This window comes from Solenopsis invicta, chromosome 3 (assembly GCF_016802725.1).
Source record: "Solenopsis invicta isolate M01_SB chromosome 3, UNIL_Sinv_3.0, whole genome shotgun sequence".
In the NCBI taxonomy this organism is placed as follows: domain Eukaryota; kingdom Metazoa; phylum Arthropoda; class Insecta; order Hymenoptera; family Formicidae; genus Solenopsis; species Solenopsis invicta.
The window spans coordinates 735378-749509 of NC_052666.1; the positions used below are offsets into that span (position 1 = coordinate 735378).

General features: G+C 39.6%; 3 protein-coding genes across 8 annotated transcripts in view; 1 reads left to right on the forward strand and 2 right to left on the reverse strand.

The window, feature by feature from the left end:
* The window catches only part of LOC105206147 (sex-lethal homolog), a 35221-nt gene extending 26991 nt beyond the window's left edge, over positions 1–8230 (forward strand). For 4 of the 5 annotated variants that reach the window (XM_039446752.1, XM_011175668.3, XM_039446751.1 and 1 more), the window contains exon 6: positions 8068–8230. In XM_039446752.1, the coding sequence (XP_039302686.1) occupies positions 8068–8198 (131 nt within the window). In that variant the 3' untranslated portion in view covers positions 8199–8230. Of the gene's footprint in view, positions 1–8062 lie in introns of all 5 variants that reach the window. The other variant, XM_039446754.1, reaches the window with a different exon arrangement.
* Positions 1139–8295, reverse strand: LOC105206141 (cytosolic 10-formyltetrahydrofolate dehydrogenase). Of its 2 annotated transcripts, XM_039446749.1 has the most exons (8): positions 8167–8295; positions 7112–7155; positions 6070–6211; positions 5636–5870; positions 3725–4401; positions 2925–3339; positions 2188–2846; positions 1139–1988 (listed from the first exon to the last, which is right to left on the reverse strand). In XM_039446749.1, exons 3-8 carry the CDS (start codon positions 6203–6205, stop codon positions 1411–1413), a joined length of 2700 nt encoding a protein of 899 aa, XP_039302683.1. In that variant the 5' UTR covers positions 6206–6211; positions 7112–7155; positions 8167–8295; the 3' UTR covers positions 1139–1410. The 2 variants fall into 2 exon arrangements, with proteins under 2 accessions (XP_039302683.1, XP_011173964.2); XM_011175662.3 differs by lacking the exon at positions 7112–7155 and having other exon boundaries at positions 8167–8249.
* Positions 8296–9452: 1157 nt separating this feature from the next.
* On the reverse strand, positions 9453–12145 carry LOC105206193 (protein Red). The gene is made up of 3 exons (XM_011175706.3): positions 11987–12145; positions 11395–11903; positions 9453–11114 (listed from the first exon to the last, which is right to left on the reverse strand). The coding sequence occupies exons 2-3, from the start codon at positions 11881–11883 to the stop codon at positions 10020–10022; spliced, it is 1584 nt and encodes a 527-aa protein (XP_011174008.1). The 5' UTR covers positions 11884–11903; positions 11987–12145; the 3' UTR covers positions 9453–10019.
* Between the last annotated feature and the right edge of the window lie 1987 nt (positions 12146–14132).

Sequence of the window (14132 nt, forward strand, 5' to 3'; positions counted from 1 at the left end):
GGCAACAGCTGTTCTCGTCGTCTGGGTTGTTGACCGTGCGCACCTACACAGGGGAAATATTCACAGCAGGCCCTTTCACAGGCCTCTCTCAGGTACATGCAACACGTGTCGCGCCCGCGTTGCACCCGCCTCGCCTGTTCGAACCGTTCCCCGATGACTCATACGGGGTACAATGCGTATATCCGCACACAAAGACGGAGCAGCGGGCCCAACTGCTGACCTTCAAGGAAGGGACTATTGTACATAGTAACGCATTTATGCTTCCGATCGTCTCGGAAGTTTTTTACGTCAAGTCGTATCGTCAAATATTTATCTTGTTCATTTGCTTCTCTTTTCTGTTCGAATTTGAATTGAAAAAGCCCAAGATGATTTTTAGACTTTTTTCATTCGTCTAATTATTTTGCATTATCACGAACTTTTCTTCTCCCTCTTTTTTTCTCACTTTCTATTTCATTAAATAAAAAGATTGTTCTTTCCATAAATAGACTAAAATAACGTTTGATAAATAATTAACAAAGTAGAAACGAGATTTCTCATCTCATCTCTAATTGTTACGAAATCAAAAGTATCTCGTTTTGTCTTCTAAAAAATCACACGCGTTATTTTCTTTCTAGTAGTCTCCGGTTTCGTCTTCAAATCACCATGGATAATTCCAATTGGTCGGTCGGAAAGACGAGGTCGAATGAGATGAAATGCGAGCGAACAGCCACGAATGAGCAACGCAACGCGCGAACGATGGGGCACACTTGTGTGCCTCAAGACAAAAAATCTCGCAGCATCTGGAACTTTGGGATAGGAGGCGATCCACTGTGTAAAAACTATTTGTACACCCCGCGGGCGCGTGGGAGCGAGATCCACGATCTCCCTTCGTTAACTCGTTTCGTTGCCTCGAGACGTGTTTTCCCACGTCGAGCGATTTTCTTCTCGACGATTGCTACAGTATGCGCGAATGATCATCCTGGTCGTCCCATCTAGATCGTCCCATATCGTTGACGTGTCGCAAGCTTTCAAAATTTTATTGCGTAAAAATAGACAAAACGAAGAGGCTTATTTGTAGTCTGAGTCAATGAATTTCGTTTCGTTCCATTTTATCACATGGAACAAAAAATCGTTAATTTTTAGTTAATAAAGAAAAAGATTAAAAATAATCTACAAGTTTATTTGTATAAATAGTATATGTATGTAAAATGTGAAAAGAGGCATACGAATCAATGTGGCGCGTGAACGTACATTATGCTAATTTCTTATCTTTAAACGCAAGACCTCAGTTCTGTTAAAGATCTTACGCGCGAAATATAAATACAACATCGTAACGTGATATTGTCAAGCTTGATATAAATTACATCACGTAAAATGCGATGATGACATTCATCGTTACAAATATAAGAGAGATACATTACAACTTTTTCGTCAGTACTCGATGGTGACCGTCTTCGTCTTGAGATATTCGTTAAGGGCTTCCTGTCCCAAGTCCTTACCAAATCCGGACATCTTGAAACCGCCAAACGGCGCCGCCACGTCCGTCTTGTTGTACGTGTTGATAAATACGGTACCGGCCTCGATTTTCTCCGCGAATCGGAGCGCCCTGCCGATGTCCTTGGTGAGGACCCCCGAGGCCAGACCGAATTCGGTATTGTTCGCCCGCGCGATCATCTGATCGACGTTCTTCGAGCTGAACTTGGAGATCACCATGACCGGACCGAAGGACTCCTCCCTGGCAATGTACATATTGTCCTCGACGTCCGTGAACACGGTCGGTTCAAAGTACCAGCCGGGACGATCTAACCTTTTGCCTCCGTAGACCAACTTGGCACCCTCCTCGACACCTTTCTTCACGAACTCGAGGAGCTTGTCTAGATGAGCTTTGTGATTTTGCGGCCCGTGGGCCGTGCTCCTGTCCAGTGGATTGCCGATAGCGATCTTCTTCGCTTCGTCGACCACACGTCGTACGAACTCGTCGTGAATGGTCTCCTCGACGAAAAGCCGTCCTAGAGAATGAAAAAAAAAAAATTAATAACTGACAATTTATTAATTTATTGGAAAGTTAAATCCTGTCTTTTATTAATCGATCAAAAATATTGCGAGTGTTTATTTCTGGAATATTTAACGTTACGTTATGTACTGATTTAAAAAGCCATTGTGCCAACTTGGAAGGGAAAGAACTATAAGAAGCCCCATCTCTCTTACCGGCAGCGATGCAGTTTTCGCCTTTATTGAAGAACACGCCGCTCATACCGATCCTGACCGCCTGCTGCATGTCGGCGTCCTCGAAGATGACGAGGGGGCTCTTACCGCCAAGCTCCAACGACACTTTCTTCAAGTTACTGTTGGCGCAACATCTCATAATGGTCTGGCCGACCTGCGTGGAGCCGGTGAAGCCTAATTTTCTGATCAAAGGATGTTCCACTATGGCGTTTCCGACAGCACTGCCGAATCCGCAAACGATGTTGATGACACCGGGTGGAATTCCAGCGCGTGCAGACAGCTCGGCGAATTTCAGAGCTGTCAGGGGCGACGCCTGGGCCGGCTTCATCACCACGGTATTACCGGCCGCTAAACAGGCCGCCATCTTCCACGACAGCATCATCAGCGGATAGTTCCAGGGAGTCACCAGGCCACAAACGCCGATCGGTTCGCGCCGCGTGAACGTGAGATTTCGATTTGGACGCGCGTGCGAAATGGGTATAGTCGAACCCTGAATTTTGTCGCACCAGCCGGCGAAGTACCGCCAAGTTTCGATCGACATGCCTACGTGGGTTTTCAGAGCGAGGGTGTAAACCGCGCCGGAGTCGAGAGTCTCCAGAGTGGCCAGTTCTTCCTTGTGCTCCTCCATCAAATCCGCCAATCTAGAAGACGATGAAGGAAATGTTTCGTCAGATCATTGAAAATGAATCTTCGTTCGATTGGAATAATTATTCTCCTACCTGAACAATAACGCTCCACGTTCTCTGGCGCTGATCTTGCCCCATTCACCCTCCTCGAACGCTCTGGCGGCGGCCTTGACAGCTCGATCGACATCTTCGGCATTTGCGCTCTCTACCGAACAGATTACGTTTTCATCGTGAGGATTTATCGTGTCGACCGGTTTGCCATGGCCGTTAACGAATTGACCGTCGATGAAGAGCTGCCTAGGGAATCTGAGGGTCATGTTGTTCGCTTGCACCTCCACCGCGTCGTACTTGATCTCCTTCGTCGCTAGATTTCCCCGAGCGGCGAGCACGACTGTCGTGGCGAATTCTTTGAAGACCGGTGCCATGAAGACTTCGATGTTCTGTAGGCTAATACCAAAGTTGTCCTTGACTTCTTCGACTAGTCTCACTACATCCATGCTGCCTCCACCTGAGACAAAAATTTCGCAGGTCTGATTCCAGTTTCGCTTCTTGTCATGTTTGTAAAATGGATCTATTAATAATGTCTCTTTCATCAATCTTCGTTAAAGCAAACCTAGTAGTCCGTTGGAATTAACCAAGCGCATTTTCGTCATTACACATAACAGACAATGCGATTGATCAATTCCAATGAATTAACAGGTTGCTAAAGGAGTAACAATGGCGAATAAGAAGTCAAAATGAATTGATTAGATAACATATATAAGTCTTCAGTTTTTTAACATAATAAATTTCACAAATGTATATTTAGTTGAAACTATCCAATGCCTAGGAACTTATATCAAAACACATGAAATCAACGTAAGAATTAAAAAAAAAAAAAGACTCGAGCTTACCGGAAGCGAAGAAATCCGTGTCATCGTTGACATCCACTTTGAGTATGTCTGCCCAGATTCGGCGCAGACCGTCAGTAGTCTTCAGCTCCTCTTCCGTGAATTCCACGATCTCACTGTCGGTAGTCTGCCCGTATTTGCTGGCGTGAATGGTCTTGGTTCCGATTTTGATTCTCTCCACGTTAACCAATCGCCCGTCGACGGCCTCTATTAGCAAGCCGCCCTGATGAATGATTCCCTTTCGCTCCTCGAGGTCGACCGTCTTCTCGACTTCCGGTTTCTTATCGCTCCACAAGGATGATCCGAAAAGACGCACTTCCTCGCCGTCCAGGGTTGTCCAAGCTCCCGGTGTACTGTCCAGACCACGAATAAAATCGTGAATCTCTTTTGCCGATTTATTCCAATCGATCTTCTGGAGTTCTTTTTTGTTCAACAGGGCGTCGTAAGTCGCGCCCTCCGCCGGTTGCGGCACCATGGGCGCGGTTCCTTTAGCGACGAGGTCCACCGCCTCACCCATAGCCTTGATGCCCTCCGGATAGAGGAAATTGTTGTACAAGCTGTCCACCGTGTCATTCGGCTCCACTTTGCACGATCTCTGGAGGAGAATTGGTCCGGTGTCCAAACCATCATCTGCCCAGAAAATCGAGAATCCTGCAGTATTGTCTCCTTGAATCAAGGTCCTGGCACGTGAAGTAGATCGTTCGTTAATAAAATCAGTATTTTCGAATCGTGGAATTGATATTCAGTGAAAGAAAGAAAAATTATTACACTTTGTAAAGAAATCATTTTAATTCATTTTTCTAATTATTTTGGATAATATGTTACGTTTTCTTTATGGTAGAAGAATTTTATAATTTTCTTATATTTAATTTTCTTCTAGACTTTTCTTAAATTTTTTATGGTTTTTCCGAAAATTGTTTAGCGACTGACTATAATAAGTCACAAAAACATTAAATAACGTACATTGGACTGCAAGAAGTAAACAAATTACATATAATTTGTTTACTTTCTGAAGTCCAATGTACGTTATTTAATGCTTTTGTTATGTAATTTTATTTCTATCATCACATTCAAACATAATAAAATAAGACGGAAATTCAAGAAACATACACAGTAAAAAAAAAATAAAATGTCCCAGAAAGTCCACTCTAAAAGTTTCAAGTTAAAATAACTCAAAAGTTAAGTTGAAATAACTCTTATTCTAAGTTATTTTAACTTAACTTTTGAGTCATTTTAACTTAAAATTTAGAGTGGACTTTCCGTGACATGCAAAAAAGTTAAAATTACATTTTATTTTTTACTGTGTATTTTTGCAAATCATCGAAGGAACGCATTTTTTTCTTAACTCTCGTGAATAAACGAGAAAAATTAAATGCGAGATGTGAGAATTATAATACGCCGAAAATGTGCATGCGATATCAATTCATAGGTCAAAAGTATAATGAAACGAGATACGCCGCGGCATGCGAACACGCGCAGTCATTCGAAGGGATCATATGGCGAGCTCGTGGCCGTTTATTATCGTTGTCATTATCGTCGGTGCGTTTTCAGCGAGAAAGTAGTTTTGCTTCGTAATCTGGAGCGCGAAAACCGCGGCAAACCGGTTGTTGCGGCGCGCCGATATCGAAAGACATGATATCGCGACTGACTGACTCGTGACGATTAACATGAGCTAAATCTCTCGTAAAATAAATAAATGACTAATGAATTAACTATAGCTGCAGAAGAGTATATGAACATTGACATAATCCCGAAAAAATATCTACATTCGGTATGATTCGACTTAAAATATTTTAAGTCGTCTCGTTATTTGTAAAAGTATCTTATTTTCGATTTCTGAAAAATTTTCAAAAAAATTCAAAGACGTACGCACGCGCGCGCGCGCACGTGGCGATGGAAGTAAGAAGGACTTACCAGCTTATAGCGCTCGCTCCTCTGTGTCTGGGCAATAAGGATGGGTGATAACATATGCTATGGTGACGGGGATGATTGATGACCTCCATAGGTATAAACTGGCTGCAGAAGGGGAGGACGTTGAGATCCACCTCGATACCTTTGTAGAGCTCCAGGATTTCCGGTAAGGTCACTCCTTTGCTTCTCCAGGCCTTGATCTTGAAGACCGGCGTGTTGTCAGCCTTAGCAGTGGTTGCTACGATCGAAAAGCAGCGATAACGAAACGAAATGCAAGTCACGGGATCACCCATTGAGCAGTCGAAGTTGTTTGCGTATTTTTTTCTACTCTTTTACACTCGAAGAAACGAATGCATGATCCCGATATATTTATCTTGCGGTAAGGATCGACTACGAAAATTCGTAAGAGGATCAGTATTTTCAATCGATTCTCGTACCTAATGGATCCTCGCGGTTTCCCTTATCCGGGATCGTGAACACTCCGGTCACCTGGTGCCCATTCTGTCGCAAAAGCTTGTAGACTTCCGCTGCGAATGGACTCTGTCCGATGATAGCCACCTTGAGCTGCGCCATCGTCGACTGCGATTTTCAGGAAAGATTTTCATTAATGTCTGTTCATGAAGTAGGATAAAGAGACCGAACTTTGGGTAGTAAAAGTGGACCCGAATTTTGTCGTAAAAATGAGTTCGGTATTTGGTCACTCGCGTCGCATGATCGTTAGTATTACCGTTTCTATTGGTTAACAGTCCTTAGAACCCGTGGTGGGAGTATTCATCATGCTTAGAACCAATAGAAATGGTAGTACTAACGATCATGCGACGCGAGTGACCAAATACCGTCATTTTTACGACGGAATCGGATCCACTTTTGCTACTCTCTGAGCATGAAGTTTGGTCTCTTTATCCTACTTCATGCTCTGTCCGAAATTTTCTTTGAAAATTACTAGAGTACCTCTAGTAAAAATTACATTAAACTCTTTACGAGATAGATACTAAGAAATATATCATCATTAAGTAAACTTATACAGGAACTCAGCAAACGGAAATAGATTCAAACAATTAAAAATGGATAGAAATGGATTTAAAAAATCAAGAATTTGGATTCGGCAATGACTACACGAATCGTACTTTGCTCGCGCAAAGTATACAGTAATTGGTGGACTCGTATTAAAAGGAAGGGGTGCGATATATTAGTGTTTGTGAAGGAATGCAAAGATTATAGAGGGTCAAAATTTAAGAGGTTCCACTGTACACATATACATTCATACAGGGTTATTATTAATGAATGTTCCTACCTTTTACTATCGGAGCATGATTTACCGACGGATACGTATTTCTAACATATTATTATATTAGAAATTACAAACGCGTGTTCCGATGGTAAAAAGTGGGAACATTCATTAATAATCACCCTGTATATTTATACATATATATATTTATACGTAATTATGTTAATTAAATAATCGTTCAATCTACGTACCTATGCAAAATTTAGCCCAACACCAGTGGCAGTTTTTAAACAGGCTGTAAATATACATTTACAAAGCTTATTACAAAATATACATCATCGAAGCCCCAATTGATTACATGCGCACCTCCACCGTATTTCCACCAACCATTATCGCTCATAAAAAAAGGTGTGAATTGTTAATTAGTCGTAATATACAAATTAACACGGTGAATGTTATACTAATTAAGCTAATAAAGATAAAAAAATACCTTGTTATGAATAAAATTACGTTTTATAAGTATATCAGATAACACGATTATATACATAATAATTATACTTTTAATTGCATAAATAAACGCGTGTGCAATTGCATCGTTTAATCAATCGACCGTCTGTAATTGCATGTGACGCACATTACACTCTACATTTTGGACGAGTTCGCTATATTTTTTTTAATTCATCGATCGATCAATCGCATTATGCGCAAATGCAGCTTTTACAGAACACAGAAAGTTGCATTTGCGCAAGATGCGCTTGATCAATCGACGAATTAAAAAAAATACTCGCCTTTTATATTATAATATAATACTCCTGCTCTTGCTCATATTCTTTTGCTTCGATCTCACTGCGAACCTGTAGAGCAGCATTAAATTAATTATTTAAAAATACTGAATGTTAATTAAAATTTAAGATTGAAATGCAAAGTATTATATGCATCTTGCACTCAAATTTTCCATGATTTCATTTGACATACATTATTTCTCGGTATATTTGCTACAATCAAATTTCTATAATCCAAGTCTATTTGTTCTCAAAATAAATTAAAGCTTATCTGTCTCAAAAATATATAATCTTCATATATATTTTTTTAACACGTTAAATATAATAATTATATCATTGCCGCAATTATATTTAACGTGTTAAAAAAAAAAAAAACATTTTGTTCTAATAACCGACAAAGTAATGAATTCGAGGGAAAAGTCTAGGTCTCTTGGACATATCTGGACGTGAGATGTGCCCTCCGGACAACACGTGTCTCTTCCTCCCCTCAAATATCGGTGGAATGCATCAGATTCACAGCTTACGGTATCCAAGACGAGGTTGCGCCGCCAAATGAGATTCCTGAGGCCCAGCATCGGTTGCAGGATCGCGAGTGTATCGCGGAGTATGTCCACGTCGCGCCTTCACTTTCTTCACTGATTGCACCGGTTGAGTGAAACTGCGCGACGATCGAAATCAGTTCCTTTCCTGGACTGCGAGCACCCGGGTAAAAGCAGCGTTTATATAACGTGAACGATATCTGCATTGGCTGTAAACGAGGGTCAAGATTGGAATCCTCCTCTCTTTGCGGCATCCTCATTATCTCCGGATGTCGTGACTGATATCCGAAACATGCTTACGTTCGAACGATTTTTTTTTTATCGTGACCACTGAATGCTCACTTAACGAATTCAATGGTTTTCAATTATCGCAAAATGAGATTGTACACTGATAAAGAGATGTTTAATAATTTATTTGTAAATATAATGTTTACTTCAATGGAACTTCTTATTTAAATACGGCGAAATAAATATTATTTCTAACAAATAAATTTGTAAGAAATTCTGTCATTACAGTCAAATAAATTCTTTTCATTAATAAATATCGAAGATCATTTTTTTATTCTGTTAACGATAATATAGAATGTTTTTTTTCCTTTTTTTAAAAAAAATATTTGATCGGCCAGAAAAATACTTAATTTTTACTTTATCTTCACTTGATCCCATATCTGAAATAAATCTGTAAAACTATTTGCAATGCAAGCCTTTTAATTAAGCAAACACTAATATTCGTTTAAATTTATTCACGTCATGCAACATTGGAATACTGGCTGAAGAGATTTTTTTTTTCCATGACGCCAATGACTTTCTAATCGACGTAAAACGCGAGTTCGAACCGGCTTGCTCCAGTTAAAAAGAAAGATTCGCCAGTTTCGAGTTCGATAGGTCACAAGTAGGTAAAAAGTCCCGCTGATAAATTCGTTTGTATTTATTGTAGCGATTTCGAACCGCCGCGATCCAGTTTCGGGTCATTCTTCACGACGAGGTGATGGATCTTTATCACGGGATCACGCGAGCGTAAAATGCGCATTTAGCATTATCCAATTTACGTATTTGCATTACCGCGAAAACCGACAGTCATCGCACTGTAACCCGATTACATCACTTGTCGACATTCGATTTCATGAAGAACCAATTTATATACTAAATTTATATATTATTGAAAAGAATCGTATTTTCTTTCGGATAAGTCGAATAAATTTTCTTGATTGAACATTTTTCAGGACCATTCAATAAATTGACATATCTCTTACAACCAATAAAAATCTGTATTTGTTTAGGAATTTTACTTTGCTTTTATTATTGCTTTAATTAAAATTAAGATGTATAACAAGTTTACTTTTATAATTGCAAAATATGATAAATAATACATACGAAAATTACATATGAGGGGTGTGTATATATATTTATATTAAATATTACATTCGGAGTAATATGCACTGACTAAATATGTGCTTATATATATATGCTGTTGAGAAAAAAATATTTCGTAAAATAAACTATTGTATTACAGGTTTTAATGTAAGATTATATTAGAAGTCTATGATACAACATATACAATTTTCTTATTTAAGTTGGTTCCTTTTGGAACATTTCATACAGATAATACATCTTATTTGACATAATTTTATTCGTGTTATTGAAAAATTTGTCGTGATAAGAATATTACTTTAAAATTTGAAAGAAATTTATTTATACAAAGAAAAATCGTTTCTAACGAAGTATTTTCTTCTTCACGTCTAACGCGCAACAATTCGAGGATAACAGTTTTAGAGTCATCAAATAATATTCTCATGCGATAAATACAGATCGAAAATACAGATTCGCAAGTCGAATGCTTAATATCGTGGTACTTTAAATTCGGACGCACCATCGATCGTCGTCGTCGATTTTCTCTTGTTCATAATATTCTGGATCTTTTGCCACTCGCGATCGAGCTCCGCCTTCTCATTTTTCTCTTTATTATACTTCCTAGTACGCCTGCCATCGGCCATCTTTACGCCATACTGAAAGGCTGCCTTGGGCAACGCCTCTTTGTTGTTCATATATTCGCTGTATTCTTCAGGTGTGTCAAAGTCCCAACGGCCTATCGGACCCTTTTTGTTGCCTAGATCCATCTTCGTGTAATCCACTTCATCGTCCGAGTCATCAATAGCATCTTGCATCTCGTCTAGGCCTGGATAACACTCGGCGTATCCTTCTGGTTCGGCCGCGAGTTTATTCAGTAGCGCACCCTTTTTCGGCGCATTGCCATCCGCGGCGGCGGTTGTAGCGACAGCCACCGCATTTGGTTGTAAAATGCTCGGCAATTTCGGTGCGTTTGCCTTGTCGTCAGTGTCCAGATTCGACTCGGGCTTGTCGAAGTATGAACTCTTCTTCTTCTCACGCGATTGTCCATCCTTCTTACTCGTCACTGTCGGCACATAGTCGCCAATATCGCCATAAATACTCTCGTCAGCAGCGGGTGGCCGTGGCTGAATCTCTATGTCGTTTAGCTCGTCGCCGCGACCGCGTCCATCCTTCAGCTTTTTGCCCTTCTTACTGTGGCGGCTACCCTGACGCAAGTACGACAGTATCTGCGCCAATTTGTTGATCACGATATCATTAGTCGTGAGAGTTGGTGTATTGTCGATCGTTGGCACATCAGCCTTACTTCTGATAAGCGTCGTCGGTATGTCGACGTCAGCGTTCTCGTCATCTAATTCGATGACATATGCCATGCGACCCGGCGTGAACAGTTCGTTTCTTTCAATCTGCTTAGATTTCATAGTCATGATGGTCTTGTACACATTCCGACCGATCTTTGTCTTGAACTGCATCTCATCATCTTTTTTCTCAGGAGGTTGCTCCTTCTTTGTTTTCTCCTTTGGCTTTACTAATTTTTCCAACTCCTGCTCTTGCTCATATTCTTTTGCTTCGATCTCACTGCGAACCTGTAGAGTAGCATTATATTAATTATTTAAAAATACTGAACGTTAATTAAAATTTAAGATCGAAATGCAAAGCATTATCTACATCTTGCACTCAAATTTTCCATTTGACATACATTATTTCTCGTTATATCTACCACAATCAAATTTCTATAATCCAAGTCTATTTGTTCTCAGAATAAATTAAAGCTTATCTGTCTCAAAAATATATAATCTTCATATATTTTTCTTTTTTGTCAAGGCTTTGATGAAGGGACATTAATAAATCCTAAAAGCATTATACCTTTTGCAAAAGAGCGTAATCCAAGCCTTTGACCAAGTGAGTGTGTTCCATGTCACCACCCAAGAATTTGGACTGTTGAATCATCTGCCTCCTGCGCTCCGCAGCATCCATACCAGATTTCAAGTCGGGTGCGACGGCCCGGTAAGCGCTAGCGTTGTTCATGGGATCCTCCGCTTGGTAATCTTGATTGGTACCGTCCCTGCGCTCTCTCGCACGATCCCTGTATTTCTCTGCGAGCTCGGCCATCTTATCCTCCTCCTGCTTCTTCAGCTTTGCATAAAAGCTCTTCTTCTTCCTTCGCAGCTCCGCCCGGCTACCACCGCTGACCTGGGGGGTTTGGGCGGTTTTTGCACTGGCATCCCTCGCTGTACCTGGTACGGAAGCTGGAGTGGCCGAGGGTACTGATGCCCTCGGAGTCATCAGGAGCTTCCGAAAATCATCGTTCGTCAAGCGAACGGACATACCCATTTCTTCCTCCGTTTCGGGCATCTTGTCTGGCCGTTTTCCTTCTGCCAGAAGTAAGGTTATAATCAGTTTCAGAAATATACGATTTAAAACAATTAAAATTCTAAAATTTCAAAAAACAAGATACCTTTCTAGTGTCGTAGGAGATAAAATAATGATTCCTGCGCAATGTAAAAACGTCCAATAAATTTGTGTATTTACAAAATGTCAAGAATCCGTCCAAATTCGTCAGAAACGTCAGAATCCTTATGATAAACAAGCTAATTAATTTGATAGACCTCTGGTGATGGAAACCCGAAACTCCGGATGCAGGACTACCAATGTGAAGTGCGGTTTGGCATTAGAAAATCCCTAGCGTTGCTAGTGACAGAGAGGAACCTGAGACAGAGAGGAACCTGAGAGCGGTCATGCTTCGATTTTAGGTGCGACTTTATTTTGAGAGGGCCTCTGTGATTCACGAAAAATGGACCTTGAACTACGTAGCCAAGGTCCATTTTCCACGTCGGTAATGTCCACGTTTTCGTGGTTCTCAGCAGCGCTATGTCGATATTACGGTTCTCCTCCGTGCTATGTGCAGGAGTGAGAGATGCGTTAGTTAGATAAAGACGGACAATCGGTCTCTGTCCGTCGTCTGTTTGACATCGTTCGAGAGAGAAAGCATCATGGTGAAACGTAACGTGAACTATAGATTTTCAGTACTGAGAGATGCGTTAGTAGATAAAGACGGACAATCGGTCTCTGTCCGTCGTCTGTTTAGACCATCGGTTCGAGAGAGAAAGCATCATGGTGGCAAACACGGAGCGAGCGGCGATGTTATCTCTACGGATACCTTCCTCTCCACTCCCCTCTCGCCCATCTCGTTTTCCGCGCGTTTTGGCCGTAAAATTCAGAGAGAGGATTTCGGACGATTTCTGGACAGGGACGTAGAGAGGCCAGAAAGCGCCCACTTTTTATACATGTCTTATATTTTGTTATAATGGCATATGCGTACAATTCTTACACAAAATAATTGTAATCATAATGAATCAAACAAGTTTATACATTATATATATATATATATATATATTTTTTTTTTCCATTTAAAAAAACTTATACATTTTCCTTTAGGTATCCATTGCTTTAAAAATTCTTTTTCTGTGAATTGCTGTCTATTTAAGATAAAACTATGTAAAAATATTTACATCTAGAAACGTAAGAATATCACGAATAATTTCACTTTGAACAAATTATTCATAAGTCTTACATTTTCACATATGTAAAAATATTTAATTTTATTTATATGATATACGCAGTAATTTTTTGGAAATGTTTTTTTAAGGCAAATGATAACAAATATATATAAACCCGTGTGATTTTTACAATTATTTTATGTAAAGTTGCACATTTTGATTTGAAAAAAAAATTCATTGACTTCGTCGTCCAAGTGATGACGTATTTTGTCAATCTTTCCGTACGACGACAGGTGAAAAATCATCAGCTTTGATCACCGCGTGGTCTCTCCTTGTCAGTACCCGCAGTGTACAATATGTAATGTAATTAAAAAATTATTTTTATTATAATCATATGTATACACACGTGTGTGTGTGTGTGTGTGTGTGGCCAGAATCCAGTGTCATCTCTTCATAATCACGATACAGCAAGACAGAGAGTAAACGAAAAAGGATAGACGCTAACGTGCCTGAATTGGAAGCTCTATGCTTTTTTGTTTACTTTCCGTCACGCTACCGCGGCGACGGACAAGTGCTTTGACTCGCGAGCATTATACACGTACAAGTTTGCCAGGTTTTCGGCAAGCTTTTGTGTGTATAATGTTTGCGGTTGTTCCTGTAATTTAAAAATCTGAATTGTTATACTAATCTACTTAGAAAACAATAAAAAATTTATTTTAAAAATATAATATTTATTTTATTACGTTGTACTTTACATAAAATTATAGAATAAAAGATAGGATGTAAGGTGTAGGTTGTACATAAGCGTATAGAATAAAATAGAATATAGAATACAGAATACAGAATACAGAATAGATATAAGTACAAACAGATATCTAAGTATAGAGCTAAAAGTGTTAGAAATAAAAATAAATAAATAATTTCCTTTCTACATATATTTATTTTTTATTGTAACGTTTATTTTTACATAATTTTAATCTCTTTCTCTTCAAAAATGTTTCTTTTTTTCTTTTTAAAAGTAAAGTTACAATTCATCTTGAATTTGCAATTATAAATATGCATGCTTTTATTTATACTCGCTCATTATCATTAGTATACACATAG

Bases quoted from the DNA above. Each gene is read 5' to 3' on its own strand.
- LOC105206141 (XM_011175662.3), bottom strand. From the start codon at position 8,217: ATGCTGGGCCTCAGGAATCTCATTTGGCGGCGCAACCTCGTCTTGGAT. The intron at 5,871-6,069 runs GTACGAGAATCG...TTTCGATCGTAG, and splicing joins AAACCGCGAGGATCCATTAG to CAACCACTGCTAAGGCTGAC. The intron at 1,989-2,187 runs GTAAGAGAGATG...TTCATTCTCTAG, and splicing joins CGAAAACTGCATCGCTGCCG to GACGGCTTTTCGTCGAGGAG.
- LOC105206193 (XM_011175706.3), bottom strand. From the start codon at position 11,883: ATGCCCGAAACGGAGGAAGAAATGGGTATGTCCGTTCGCTTGACGAAC. The intron at 11,115-11,394 runs GTATAATGCTTT...GCTACTCTACAG, and splicing joins ATTACGCTCTTTTGCAAAAG to GTTCGCAGTGAGATCGAAGC.